We start from the raw sequence: 15,247 nt of genomic DNA on the forward strand, positions 1-15,247 counted from the left end.
TGTGTGTGGGGGGGGGGCGGACCACACCATGCAACTTGCAAGATCTTAGCTCCCCAAGCAGGGATTGAACCTGGGCCCCAGCAGTGTGCCAAATCCTAACCACTGGACTGTCAGGGAATTATTGAATAACTGTACTGGAAGGGAAAAATGGAGTAGCTGTCTGGGTACAGAATTGTCGTAAGTGTATGGGGCACAATCATGTGGCTGACTGGGACCTGCGGCTCACTGCCACTGGTTACCATCATGAGACAATTCCATGCCACATATCCCTAGGCCAGGAAATGTTCAAGATTCAAAGCACTATTTCCACTGAACATGTATCATTTTTGCACTGTCATGAAGTCTAAAAATTGTAAGTCCAGCCACTGTTAAGTCAGGACCCATCCATATTTATGTCCCTATAATTTCGCTTCCCCAGCCCTGACTCTAGTGAACACCTCTCTTTATTTTCGTCCTTCAGGAAGCGTCTTTAGTTTAGAAGAAGCTCCTCAAGCATCACCTCTGCCATGAAACCCTCCGGGTGTCTCCTCGCCAAACAGGCACAGATAGAATTGACCTCTGCTGCCCTGTGCTCCTGGAGCTGTCAGCACACGCTTTTCTCACGGCACTGTACACTTAATTCTCTCCTCTCCTACTATTCTCTGAGCTCCCTGAGGGAGCAAGCATGTCTGATACGGGACGAGAAACATAATGGAAATTAATAATGATAGACGGGTTTCCATCCTGTTGAACTTGAAGGGTCTGTGCGGCACCCCCTGGGAGGCAATGGAATGAATGTGATCTGGAAAGGTCAGTCTGGAGAGACAGATACAGTAACACGACCTGACGAGAACAAGGCGGGGAGGCTTGGAGAGGACACCCACCACAGGATGGAGGCTCCCCTCGCTGCCGCGTCCCCGGGATCTCCTGTCCCCGGCTGTCCACGCACCAGCATGGCCCTCCCTGCTGGCACTGTGCCGCCTGGTACTCCCCGTCCGGGTGGCAGCTCGGTACGTAGGGGTGACGGAAGCTGGTGGCTGCAAACCGCTCCACTTCACATTTTGTGGGGCCTACGAGAGATCCAGGCAGGAAAGGCAGGGCGGTTAGTGTGTTTACAGCACGCGTTCTGCATGCTGGTAAAGTCGATTCAATCCCCACGCCCGCTCTGGTAGGACAGACACGGAGGCTGCAGGACATGAAAGCCGAGGGGTTTCCTCCTAGCGGAAACACATCTGCCTCCAGCTTGTACTCACATCGGAATCTGCCGGAGATGACTAGCTGCACTGCTAGGAACCGTCTCTGTAATATCCGGTACAGAGTGGTCTCAGCGAAGGTGGAAGCAAGGTCCAGGCCGGCAAAAATAGTGTCGTAAATTTCATCGAGTAACAGCTCCAAACCTGAGCCAAGAAAGTAAGCATTTGGAAGGGATGGGTTCATTCAGAAAGGAGGCCCTGACCTCACCACCATGTAAACAGATATAAAGAGGCTAGAGCCCCCAATGGGCATCACTGTGCTTTGGGCCTGAACAAGGCTTTAATGGTTTCCAAAGTCAGGGTGGCTCTGTGTGGTTGCACAGGTTGTTTACAGCACAAGGGAGAGCAGCTGAGAGAGTGAGAGAAGGAAATCCAGCCCGGGTGCCACTCGCCAAGCTTGGAGCTACATCTGCTCAGAGAGGGGGTTGATGGGGGGTATCTCTTCCCAGCAAAGGCACCACGTGGATGAGCAGCAGCTGCACTCAAAGTACCTCCCTTGAAGGTCTGTGAAGGCCATGCCCTCCTGCATACCCAGCACAGCCCATCCGCTGTTTCTGCTTTACAGGGAGTGACAGTTAGGCTCTCAGGGGGGTGTGCTTACCTGTCTCAGCCAGTTCCCGCCCTTGGCTATCCGCACAGTAACAATACCCAGACACCTCTGGAAACCTGCTCCGGAAGGAACTAAAGGTCACAAATGCATCTGGGAACCTGCAAGACAATGGCATTCGTGGTCATCGCCTCACACAAGGCAAGTCATCATAAGCTCTCCCAGCAGAAATAAATTAACGTGGCCTCATCTCATCTGAGGAGGAGACTGTTAGACAGCATCACTGACTCAGTGGACTTGAATCTGAGCAAGCTCCAGGAGAAAATAGAGGACAGAGGAGCCTGGCGTGCTGCAGTCCATGGCATCACAGAGAGTCAGGCATGACTTAGTAACTGAATAACAACAGCAACCATCTTATCTGGGAACAAGAACTGTCTGCTTCTTTGTTTCATGCCATTTGCTCCATTATTCCTGTAGTCAACGTATTTTTTTCTAAATTGGTTTTCCCTGGCCAGAGCTAGGCTGGACCTGTGAAAATGAAGCTGTCCTTGACTGTCACCTGCCAATTAGTGTTTTTCTCACTCGTGGGCTTTGACCAATTTATGCCCAAGTGTGTGTCTCATAGGATCAGGCAGAAAACAGTCAATCAGCATTGCATTAACGAGTTCCTTTACTAGAATAGAACTCTCGAGACCAAGGGCCAAGTGTGCTTTACAAACATATGGTACACATTGCAGATGATCTCATTCGGGGAGATCACATGACTTCAGAGCCCTTTACGACTTCTCAAGAGCTGGCAAAGAAGCCAGGCTCCACCACAGGAAATTCTTATGTAGGACATTTCCCAGTCCCATAGTCGAAGAAAACATCAAATCACTGTGACATCACTAACAAGGGCTATACTTCATTTCCATAAGTTGAGGGAAAAGATGCCTAAATCACGCCTGGCCCGACAATTGCTACACGGAGCTAATTGGCTGGGCTACCCACCCTAGAAGTAATAGGAAGCTCAGGTGATAAAAAGTTATACCCACGTGCAATGACATAGCAGCCAGAGAGGAGCTGCTCATCTCTATGTAACACGGAGAAATTAGTTTTTAATGCTCCATATAGCAAGTCTGTATGGAGAAGGAAATGGCAGCCCACTCCAGTAGTCTTGCCTGGAGAATCCCATGGACAAAGGAGCCTGGCGGGCTACAGTCCATGGTGTCGCAAAGAGTCGGACACGACTGAGTGACTGACACACACATAACAACTCTATGAAACCAAGCAGAGTATGTTTCCACCTGTATCTGGAAATATATTCCCAACCAATAAATTAGAAGAAGTATAACAGCAGCCCTCTGCACAGAAAGGTCTATTGCTGTGTGATACATTCGAGCAAAGCGTTGAAGACAACCTTCACGTCCAAAGCTATGAAAATTGAAAGTGAATTATGGTAAATCCCCTAAATGAATGCATGCATAACATTATGTAAAAAGCGTAGACTACAAAATGGCATGTGCATACACTACAATTGTTCCTATGCAAATGAACCAGAATCGGAAGGGAATATATTTCTAGGAACTTCTCAGAACCTCAACACAGAGTGCACATGTCGTAGTTAATCTGAAAGGAAATGAATACACAAAACAAAACCTATGTACACACGGATTATAGAATTACGGATTTTTTCCAGATTGTTGGTCTGTGATTGTGCATACATGGGTTAAATTAAAAAGAACGTTACAGTCAGTGAGTTGCATGAGTATGAGTGTTTGTCACACAGTCGTGTCCAACTATTCAAGACCCCATGGACTGGAGCCCGCCACACTCCTCTGTCCATGCGATTTCCGAGGCAAAAATACTGGAGTGGGTTGCCATTTCCTGCTCTAGTAAGTTGCATAATAGAAGCTAAAGACATACGTGGCCCAATTGCTCACACTGACTGGAGGATTATGACAGAAGTTCATTCATTGGAACCTGGGATAAATTCAATTATAAACGTGTTAAAACAGTATGATAATCACTTCCCTTTATTAAGCATTACTTTGTAAAAAACAATCCGCAAAATGTTTAATAGACATTGACTCATTTAATCCACTTAACTGTCCTAAAAGCAAGGTGGTATTTTTGTGTGTGCCCATTTTAGAGGTTAAAGAAGTGAGGTATGTTGGCCACCATCTAAAGTAGTGGTGGGAGTTGGAGTTCAAATCCAGGCTGTCACCACCAAGTGACTCTGTTAGTGGGGTTACTCAGTGTGCGGCGGCTCCCTGCTCCTGCCCCATCTCCCGAGAAGCAGTCCTCCGCTCTGACACTCTTCCCTCTGCTGGATCCTGGGTTTTCCTGGCATCTAACAGATAGGGACGGGGCTCCTGGCTGGCATGAAGTTCTGCAGGCCATCCCAGCATGAGGCACAGGAAGTTTAAACCACATTCTACCAATTCAACCCAAAGACCCACCTTGACCTTCAACTAAAGGAAAAGGGTGCTTCCCTTTTGTTGAATGAAAAGCAACATCTCAGGATGATGATCAAAGAGTCCTCAAGAAGGAAAACTATAGTGGAGGGTGAAATGATGGTGTTTCTGCATTTATGCTCAGGTTGTGGCCAACACAGAGTTAAAGAAATCACAAATAAGCCTCCGTGAAATATAATGTCAGTCCCAACCAGGCGTCTGGTCTTGCCCATCTGCGCTGCAGGATTCACGCCCTTGGACTCAGTCAGACACTTATTCAGTCAGACACTTCCACCTCTCTCATGGTGGCTGGTCCCTCCAGATATCCAGCCTTTGATGAAGACCAGCAGATCCCCCCTCAAAATCAAGAGCTGTGATGACTCCCACAATGCCCGGTACAGTGCAGACCCCTCTGCAGACCCTGCAGAGGGTCCAGTGAGCGTAACAGGCGATGATGAGTCCATGAGGGTTCCTGTACACGGTCGCTCTCCTGTTCAGGTAACCAGTCCCCTTTACTGCGTATTAAGGTGCATCGGCTCCTTCTCACTGGGTCATCTGTGTATCAGGAGTTGCCAGAGCCATCTGAAGAAGTTTGGATGAGCTCTGTCACTAAGGACAAGTGCCGATAAAGAGACCAGTTGACTGAGTCTTACCTCGGATCACTGAGGCGTGATCACAGCACCAGCTCTTAACCAGGGTTACTTAACCAGAACGTACTTCCTTAGCCAGTGGTTAGGCAAGGGCCTTGTGAAAGATGGGGAAAGGGGGGTAAGGACCAGCAAAGCTTACTCCCCACCATGACATGGTTTTTTCCCTAAATTCACCAGCCAAATGGGTGTAGTTAGCAGCTGCTCTTTTCAAGAGGCAAAAGGATCTGCTTCAAATGGGCAAATGCTGTGGTCAAGTTCAAGCGTAAATCATCACCCACCATATCAAGAACCCACAACAAACATGTTGGCAAGTGAGACTTCCGGGCTCCCTGTGGCCCCATGGAAGTGGGTCAGCTGCCTTACACCACTTCTGCATGTGAATTTCCCAAAGAAATCTCTTCAGATTTGTTGAGGTCCTTTAATGGACCGGAACCTGGTGGTCTGGAGTCGACCGATAAAAAAGTAAAGGAGAAAGAAAGAGGCTGATATTCCTTGGTTTATGCAGAAAACCAATAAAGCCCCTGCACGGGGCTTGCTCTGTTCATGGAGGCCTCAGGCGCCCTCTCGATGGGGTGAAGGTGCAGAGCGCCTTCTCGAGAGGGTCTTAGAAGCCAGGGCAGGAAAGTGAACTCAGAGAGCCTCTGTGCTCCAGGAAATCAGCCTGAAAAAGAGAGAGGGAGAGAGAGAGAGAGACAGGGACCAGAGTTCTGATGGAGCAAAGGTGTTTTATTCAACATTGTGTGAGTATTTATACTGTCTTAAAAGGCAGCTATTTTCAGCAGAGATAAAATCAAAACTTACAAGTTATCAAGGAAACCTGAGGTCATCCATATGAAAGAGAGTTGTAAATAATCACTTTTACCATGTAGTTGATAAAAAGGAAGAGGGTACTTATCACCTTATAGAAAAACTAACAAAGGAAATGCCTGGATTCCTCAGCCCCCAGGAGAGGCTTGCCTCTCTTCTTAATTCCTGAGTATTCAGGAATTAATAAGGAACAGAGAATTCCCGACAGATCCAAAACAGCACACAGGAAACCTCCTGTTAAATGCTTCCTGACACAGATTCAATATTCCAAAAGCAAATTTGTGACTTTTCCTTTCCAGACTCTTCCTCTTCTGCCAACCAGAAACCAGACCTTGGAGTCATCCTTGACTTTTTCTCTCCCTCACCCTTCCTATCTGTTCCTTCCCCAAGTTCCATGAATCCCACCAAGTCAATATTTCTCCATCAATCCCACTCCATCCCACCATTACCCTCTCCATCACCTGCTGTGGTTCAAATTGACAGCCCCTCTCACCTGGAATAGTACAGTGGCCTCCAAACTTACAGGGTCATCCCTAGGTACCCACTGCTCTTCCTTAATTGCAATCCATTCTTTTTAAAATCCAACTCTGATGGTTCATGAGATATCTCCAACCCTCACCCAGTTTTAAAATTCTTGATGAAATATTCAGGACACACTTAAACTGAAAAATTACTCCTTGCTTATCTGAAATTCAAGTATCACTGGCCATCTGGCGTTTTTTTCACCTGACAACCATCCAGGATACTATGTCTATACTTTCCACATAGCCTCTGGGGCTCCTGACACTTTGCCCACTGGAGAGGCTGGGGCTGGCACTGCCCAGGTCTGCTTATCAGAAAATTCCTGAGCATGGCTGGGCTTCCAGTAACCAACTACCTGACCCTTCCCATGACCTTCTTAAATCAGAATTCACTCAGAGACATGCTTGCTTACATAAAAGAAAAGCTCCCATTTCAGGGGTAAGTTTTTTGGTTCTTTAACAATAGATGCTTAGTCCTGAACTTTTGCCTTTAATTTGACTGCCCTCTGGTGGACAAAGCTGTGAATTGCGCCTCAAGCAGGCACCTGCAAGTTCTTTGAGAATTGTCGAACACGACTGAGCGACTTCACTTTCACTTTTCATGTTCATGCATTGGAGAAGGAAATGGCAACCCACTCCAGTGTTCTTGCCTGGAGAATCCCAGGGACGGGGGAGCCTGGTGGGCTGCCATCTATGGGGTCGCACAGAGCCGGACACGACTGAAGCGACTTAGCCCCATCAGCAGCAGCAGCATACGCAATATGCCAGCAAGTTTGGAAAACTCAGCAATGGCCACAGGACTGGAAAAGGTCAGTTTTCATTCCAATACCAAAGAAAGGCAATGCCAAAGAATGTCCAAACTACCGCACAATTGCATTCATCTCTCCAAGCCAGGCTTCAATATTTCGTGAACCGAGAAATTCGATATTCAAGCTGGATTTAGAAAAGTGACAGGAACAAGAGAGCAAATTGCCAACATCTGTTGGATCATTGAAAAAGCAAGAGAGTTCCAGAAAAAATGTCTACTTCCACTTCATTGACTACACCAAAGCCTTTGACTGTGTGGATCAATCACAACAAACTGTGGGAAATTCTTAAAGAGATGGGAATACCAGACCACCTTATCTGCCTCCTGAGAAATCTGTATGCAGGTCAGGAAGCAACAGAACTGGACATGAAACAATGAACTGGTTCCAAATTGGGAAAGGAGTACATCAAGGCTGTATATTGTCACCCTGCTTATTTAACTTATATGCAGAATTCATCATGCAAAATGCCGGGCTGGATGAAGGACAAGCTGGAATCAAGATTGCCAGGAGAAATATCAATAACCTCAGATATGCAGATGACACCACCCTTACGGCAGAAAGCAATGAACTAAAGAGCCTCTTGATGAAAGTGAAAGAGGAGAGTGAAAGGCTGGCTTAAAACTCAACATTCCAAAAACTAAGATCATGGCATCCGGTCCCATCACTTCATGGCAAATAGATGGGGAAACAATGGAAACAATGTCAGACTTTATTTTCTTGGGCTCCAAAATCACTGCCGATGGTAATTGCAGCCATCAAATTAAAAGATGCTTGCTCCTTGGAAGGAAAGTTATGACCAACCTAGATAGCATATTAAAAAGCAGAAACATTATTTTGCCGACAAAGTTCCCCATAATCAAGGCTATGGTTATTCCAGTGGTCATGTATGGATGTGAGAGTTGGACTATAAAGAAAGCAGAGCACCGAAGAATTGATGCTTTTTAACTGTGGTGTTGGAGAAGACTCTTGAGAGTCCCTTGGACTGCAAGGAGAGCCAACCAGTCAATCCTCAAGGAAATCAGTCCTGAATATTCATTGGAAGGACTGATGCTGAAGCTGAAACTCCAATACTTTGGCCACCTGATGCGAAGAACTGACTCACTAGAAAAGACAACCTGATGCTGGGAGGGAAGCGGGAGGGAGGAGAAGGGGACGACAGAGGATGAGATGGCTGGATGGCATCACCTCCTTGATGGACATTTGAGTTTGAGCAAGCTCCAGGAGTTGGTGATGGATAGGGAAGCCTGGCGTGCTGCAGTCCATGGGGTCACACACAAGAGTCAGACACGACAGAGCGACTGAACTGAACTGAAAAGGAGCCAGTCAGGTCTATAAGCCACAGATTGTGCTTCCTAGGGTGGGTTCCTTAATTTCTGTTCTTCAGATTCCCCACTGTGTGCTAGAGACCATCATTTTCCAGTTATTTTTATAAATATTGAAGTAGATGAAAGGATCTCAAATTCCACTGTATACTGTGAGTATCCAACTGAACTTGGACTGAGCACACATCAGTTTGCATTGCTCAGCATCAGTAAATCAGGACGTTTGGAGATTCCAATATGCACACGGGCAGGCCATTTTCTAGGCCTGAGGTGGGTAGGGGACTGTAACCTACATTTGCAAAAGTTGGTGATGGATTCCCTACAAATGATAATAATTTACAATTTTCACAGTGGTTTCATAGGCAAGGGCTCAGCAGATCTTCACATGACTGATGAGCTGGTATTGTCCTTACAGATGGGAACACTGAGACTCAGAAATAAGTGACCCGGTCACTTTGCCAGCAGTGGCAGAGTCAGAACAAGGATCACAGGGCAAACGCCATGGGGTCAGACAGGTAATGCCAACAGTTGGAGCAGGAGGAGTGTGGCGCATACAGGAAGAGGCCCACAGCGCGGGGTGGGGTGGGTTGCACTTGGTCCAAAAAGAATCAGCTTCTTGGTGCCCTGGGACAATGCATGCAGTCCCCAACCTTGTTCTTTAGAATCAAGAACTCAGAATTTTGTGTCTTGGGCTGAACATACAATATTGCTATGTTGGACTATTTTTACCTGCCTGCACAAACTGAAATTTCACAGGATTCAATTTAAAATTTCTCAGTTTTGAAAACAGCATGCAGCTCGAATGAGGCTTGTCTCTGGGACAGTACCTGGTCACAGGCTTCCGATCCATGACCCCTCTGGGCACAGCCCATGGGAATTCCCTCTCATAGGAAGGAAACTAGTGGTTTTGAAAGCCAGACACATAAAGCCTCAGGTTCTCTAAGAGAATTCCTACCAGTATTTACAAGTTAATATTATTATTTATTTTCCTTCACAGTGTTTTGATTATATCTGAAGTCTGTGCAAGCCCTGTGTATTGATAAAGCCACCATCGTAAATAACCGGAAGCCATCCAGTTATTTGGGCCAAGAGCTATAAAAAAATACCATTTTTATATTTGTTATATAAATCTTTAAGCTTAAATAAGCTTAATAGGTGCACACATACATGCCATTTATAAGAATGCATCAATGCGGTCCACATTTTTCCTTTTCTGGGGATTCTCCTCTCCTGACTCCTCCTCCTCCACAGCAACCTGACCCTCAAGGTGGCTGAGGGAACCACCCAGTATGTGTTCATTCATGTAATTCTCTGTCCTCACCGAATCCGATACAGACACAAGCACCATCATATAATCATATACATGCACTTAGATTAGGACCTGTTTGCTTGTCTGTGTTCTAAAAACTAAATCCTCTTATATTATGTGCACCTTGTATCTTACACGATATTATCATAATGTGCTGCACGACCCACTCCAAATCAACAGATGCAGTCTGAGTGCATTCTGTTTAAGGGCTGTGGAAATATTTACAGTGGCTTCCCTGATAGCTCAGTTGGTAAAGAATCCACCTGCAATGCAGGAGACTCCAATTCGATTCCTGGGTTAGGAAGACCCCTTGCCGAAGGGATAGGTTAACCCACTCCAGTATTCTTGGGCTTCCCTGGTGGCTCCAATGGTAAGGAATCTGCCTGCAATGCCAGAGACTTGGGTTCAATCTCTGCATTGGGAAGATTCCCTGCAGAAGGGCATGGCAACCCACTCCAGTATTCTTGCCTGGAGAGTCCCCATGGACAGAAGAGCCTGGCGGGCTGCAGTCTATGGCGTCGCAAAGAGTCGGACACGACTGAGTGACTAAACACAGCACAGCATGCTTTTATCCAGACACCCACCTGGGGTTGTCAATCACTCTGTTCCCAGTTTTTGGCCTCAATTAAAAAAAAAAAAAAAAAAAAAAAACGATGCAGTGGACATTCTGCTGCTGCTGCTACTACTAAGTCACTTCAGTTGTGTCTGACTCTGTGCGACCCCATAGACGGCAGCCCACCAGGCTCCACCGTCCCTGGGATTCTCCAGGCAAGAACACTGGAGTGGGTTGCCATTTCCTCTCCAATGCATGGACATTCTAGTACATCCTAATAAAGAATCTTCATATTCTGGTGTTTTCATCTCTGTAGGCTGGCTGGGCCAGAGGGCTCGTGTATTTTAGTTGAATAGTATTGCCAGCTTGTTTTGTGGGAGACGCCGTGGGCCTTCAGTGTCCGTCACGGGAAAGTGAACAGGAGGCCTCTCTCAGGTCGCATGGGCTGAGTGTGTCACACACACCCTTGCCAGCGCCCAGCCCTGCAGACAGCAGGAGCCTGGGCGGGAGACCAGAAGGCGTGGGCCGTGCTGGGCACACCCGGGGGCCCTTACCTGCTGTAGCTGTGGACCAGGTCGAAAATCATCATGTCTGTGGTGTTGACGAACTTGCACTGCACCGGCCTGAAGGCCCCATCTGGGGAACACTGGGGTGGCGACCTGTCGCCCACGCCATGGAGGAGACGGCGGTTTCTTATCTCACAGCTCCTTGGACCTAAACGTTTCCAAGGAAACAATTTAAATCTATTTACTTTTGGTTAATCTTTATTGGCGTCTAGTTGCTTTACAATGTTGTGCTGTTTCCTGCTGCACAGCAGAGTGAATCGGCTCTGTATTTACATATGTCCTCTGCTTGTTGGATTTCCTTCCCATGTGGGTCACCGCAGAGCACTGAGCAGAGCTGACTGTCCTACACGTAGATGCTCATTCGTCATCTATTTTATACGTAATATCAAGAGTGTATGGGTGTCAGTTCCAATCTCCCAATTCCTCCCGCCACCCCCGTCTTTTCCCCCTTGGTGTCCATAGGTTTAGGAAACAATTGCTAATCCTTCCATACGAGGAGGCGTATGTGCTTCTGCACATGTGCTTGTGCTCCTACTACACACACGAGAGCTTCCCGAACAGGGACGAAGGCCTGATGCTCCCGGAAATCCTACTTGTTAAGCCTGTGAATACTGTGGTCCACGGCGCAGAACTGGAAGGGAGAAAACCTTCCTAAAATGCCTTCCTTTGCGTGCTGAAGGCCAGGTCCCCTGCCTTTCCTTGGGGAGCCCTCACCCCGTTTCGGTCAGCTGTGGGAGGCTGCCCCGGGCCTCCGCCTCCCCCAGGGCCCCGATGCTGGTGGTGCTTACACCGCGCCGGCCTCCCCCGCTGGCGGGTGCCGTACACCTCCATTCCTTCCGCGTCCACACACCAGCACTGCCGCCGCCGCAGATCGCACTGCACGGGCGAGTAATCCCCTGAATCCTGACACTGGGGTAGGTAGGACGTGGCTGTGCTGTTGATGTAGCTGCTGAGCAAAATCTGCTGCTTCTGCAGCTGGCAGAACGACAGACCTGCAGCGGCAAAGAGCGGTGTCAGAGGGTGAGGGCACCATGCAGGGGTCCGAGCCCGGAGGACCACGCGCTATCCCTAGGGGCGGGAAGGCAGGGTGGTCCTTCCCACCAACCAAGGAGGCTCCATGAGCTGGCAGCAGCCTCAGGGCCAGCGTTCCGCCTGCCCAACTCTACATCCCAGGATTTCTTCTGACATCCGGCAGGCCGAGCTGGAAAGAGCAGATTTCATTGTGTCCCTTCAGTCCATGGGACACCCCAACAGTCCTGGAGCTGAAGAGGTGGGGTGTGAAGGGAGCACAGGCTGGCTGTTGATATCTTGTCTGAATACGAATTTCCCGCACAGCCTTGTGCGGGAAAGAAGACTCCCTGGGGGGAGTCTTCACCCCTCCGTGCCCGACTTGCCTTCTCTAAGGAATTAAAGTACAACTCGTGGGAAAGACCCTGATGCTGGGAAAGACTGAAGGCAAAAGGATAAAGGGATGGCAGAGCATGGTTAGATAGCATCACCGACTCGATGGACATGAATTTGAGCAAACTCCAGGAGATAGTGGAAGACAGAGGAGCCTGGCATGCTGCAGTCTCTAGGGTTGCAAAGATTCGGACACGACTTAGCAGCTGAACAACAAGCCTACTTCAGGTGCGTGAGGACTGGTGACACTGGTGATTGCTGCTCCCACTCAGGACCTACTGGGGGCCAGGTGTCTTTTGCACAATTTAAATCCTCACGACCATCAGAGCTGACCCTACAGCAGCTCCTGTATTCATGTTACAGACAAGGAACTGGAGTTCAGTGGGAGCGGGGCACCCAACAGAGGTCACTCGGCAGGACCGCGGGAGTCAGCTTGCTCCCCAAGCCAGCGAGCTGGCCCCCAAAACCAGCGCTGCAACGGAGCTTGGCTCTTTTACAGGATAACTGGTTTGAAGCTCAATCTCACCATTTTAAGATGAGCGGCTTAAACCGACCCTTGTTTTAGCTTTACTGTGACACGCTTCTTTGACCACTCATCATAGCAATTATTTTAACAGGAAAGTTTTTGCCTTAAGTCTCAAATCTTAGGAACATCCCAGTTGAGAAAACACTTCCTGCGCAAGAGGGTGCTTTCTGGTTTCAGAGGACTTTGAAGTCTTTTCCCTGATGCATCCTTAGCATCAGATATGGGGCCTGGCACAGGGGGACGTCAGAGGCTACTTGCTGAACACATGACTTGATTGTCCTATTGATTTTCACAGCAGTCCCGTAGGAGGTAGGGCCTAATTCAAAGAGGATGATCCCGCAGCCCAGAGGGAGACTAGCCCTGGATGCACCCGAGCCCAGGGCTGTACCCAGGGTGTGAGCTGCCCCTCGCAGTGCCTCCCCTTCCTACTTACAGGCCGCAGGCCGCCCAGGCTGCCGGCTACCAGGCACTTCCCTGCCATCAGCGTCCACACACCAGCAGGAGGCCCCATCCTTCCCGCACTGGACAGTCCTGGGGACAGGAGCCACAGTCAGGTACCCTTCTTCCTTCTCCTTCCCTCCACTCTTTAATTCATTTCAGTTAGGAAAAAGACTGGTGTGGAGCGGGACTGGTGACTCCAGTTGAAGTCAGGGAGGAGAGGGGGCATCTGAGCGTAAATCGTTGGATCATTGGAAAGTAAATCACTGCCGCCGCCACCACCCCATTCACCCTTGTTAAAACAATTACAGTAAAAAGTTTTGGCAGGAAAGGAAGGGACGTCTTTGGTTCTGGCTGGAAGGAAGCATGGACTGGGGCAACAGAGGTCAGATGACTCGGTGTTGACGGGTCTGGGGAGTGCTCCAGTGACAGTGGTCACAGGTCAGTTTCAAGGAGGGGGGCGGGGACAGGAAGAAGATGGGTTTTAAGGCCCCTGGGTCCGCATGGCTGGAGGAGGCCTTACTGGAAGCTGCCGTCCTCGGCGCACTGGGGGACGTAGTCTTCTCGCTTCAGAAAAGCCCTCTCCCTCTGCAGCTCACATGGGCGGAGAGGCTGGGCATCCACCTGGTACTCTGCACAAAGGAAGTGATGCCGCTCATGAGAGAGAATCTGCTGCCTGGATTCCAGTAACGGAGACGGGCTCGCTGAAGACACAGACGCTCTTCCGGGTTTTATTTCTACCACCATCGGCAAGTATATTTCAACTCGCAGTTTTGCAGCTACTCACAAGTTTGACATCAACTCTCCTGATCCCCTGGGAGGTGATATCACCGTCTTACCCAGGTGGCCCTGAGACTTGGCCGGGAAAGTAGCCTGTTCAGGATCACACCACTGGCAAGAGAAGGATTCACAGTGGACCCTCGGACTGTGCGTTCCCCAAGACCACGGTTGGGTCAGAGAACACTGTAAAAGAGGTGCTCTTGGGTTTATCCAGGCACTCCTTGCAGACAGAGCACCTTCCTGGCCTCGATGGAGAATGCATGTAATGTGCAAGGCCTTATTAAGAAATCACAGTCACAACTGCTTCATTTCCAGAGAGGAAACAAGCTGAGACTTTATTCAAAGTCAACGCTAAGTGGCTGAGCCTCAGCTATAATAGAACTCAGGTCTATTTCACACCACGGGTAGATTTGTGGTTTTCATTACCTGCTAATACCCCACATGGACAACCTAGGACTTGAGATTGTAAAGATAATTTCAAAAACAAACAAACGAAAAAACCAGTCAATCCCAGCATTTGCTAACAGGGTGGGGTGAGGGGAACTAGAATCCAACTGGGAAGATCTAGTTTCCCATCTCCTGTCCACCGATCACTGACTCTGTGACTTCTCAGACCCTCTGTCTCTTCATCTGAAAAGGAAAGAGTGCATAACTGACCTCGGGACACTGAGGATTAAATGAGGTCACAAATGTTCCACGGCCCTGGGGCAGGTCCTGGCTAACAAGGAGTTGGCCTGAGAGGTCCCTCCCGACCCGATGCTCTGAGACCGCAGGGTCAGAACTTACCAAAGATGTTGGCAGATGCCAAGCAGACTAAGTCCAGCAGACCAAAGACCCATAGGGCCAGGGCCATCTTGGGAGCCCTTCCAGGGAGAAGGGTTAGAAGCTGCTGCCCACCTTAGGGCTCTGGCCAAGGAGCCTTTATAGCACTGCTGTGGGTACTTAGCCCCCACCCACAGGCACTCAGGGAAGCAATGCCCACCCTGTTTTCTCTGCTGGTCACAAGGAGGTCCTCCACCTGCGTCTGTTCCCCTGGAGGACACTCATGTGGCCAGTGTGGGGTGAAAATCTTGTGGAGGCTGTAGGGGAGCAGAACCAGGGACGAGTGTGTGTGAAAGTCACTCAGTCACATCTGACTCTCTGAGACCCCATGGACTGCATCCCGCCAGGCTCCTCTGTCCATGGGATTCTCCAGGCCAGAATACTGGAGTGGGTAGCCATTCCCTTCTCCAGGGGATCTTTCCAACCCAGGGATCAAACCCAGGTCTCCCACATTGCAGGTGGATTCTTGACCATCTGAGCCACCAAGGAAGAACTGGGGGCGTGGCTTCATAATTCATCTTCAGGGGTA

At 49.0% G+C, this 15,247-nt stretch overlaps 1 protein-coding gene across 1 annotated transcript in view; it reads right to left on the minus strand.

The window, feature by feature from the left end:
* TG (thyroglobulin) overlaps positions 1–14,785 on the minus strand; it is a 235,997-nt gene extending 221,212 nt beyond the window's left edge. Inside the window, exons 1-8 of the mRNA XM_027560798.1 lie at positions 14,683–14,785; positions 13,640–13,748; positions 13,112–13,209; positions 11,540–11,743; positions 10,740–10,899; positions 1,834–1,940; positions 1,233–1,376; positions 864–1,049 (exon numbers count right to left, since the gene is read on the minus strand). Coding sequence (XP_027416599.1) covers positions 864–1,049; positions 1,233–1,376; positions 1,834–1,940; positions 10,740–10,899; positions 11,540–11,743; positions 13,112–13,209; positions 13,640–13,748; positions 14,683–14,749 — 1,075 coding nt within the window. The 5' untranslated portion in view covers positions 14,750–14,785. The remainder of the gene's footprint in view (positions 1–863; positions 1,050–1,232; positions 1,377–1,833; positions 1,941–10,739; positions 10,900–11,539; positions 11,744–13,111; positions 13,210–13,639; positions 13,749–14,682) is intronic.
* Between the last annotated feature and the right edge of the window lie 462 nt (positions 14,786–15,247).

The sequence above is a fragment of the Bos indicus x Bos taurus genome, chromosome 14, assembly GCF_003369695.1.
Source record: "Bos indicus x Bos taurus breed Angus x Brahman F1 hybrid chromosome 14, Bos_hybrid_MaternalHap_v2.0, whole genome shotgun sequence".
In the NCBI taxonomy this organism is placed as follows: Eukaryota; Metazoa; Chordata; class Mammalia; order Artiodactyla; family Bovidae; genus Bos; species Bos indicus x Bos taurus.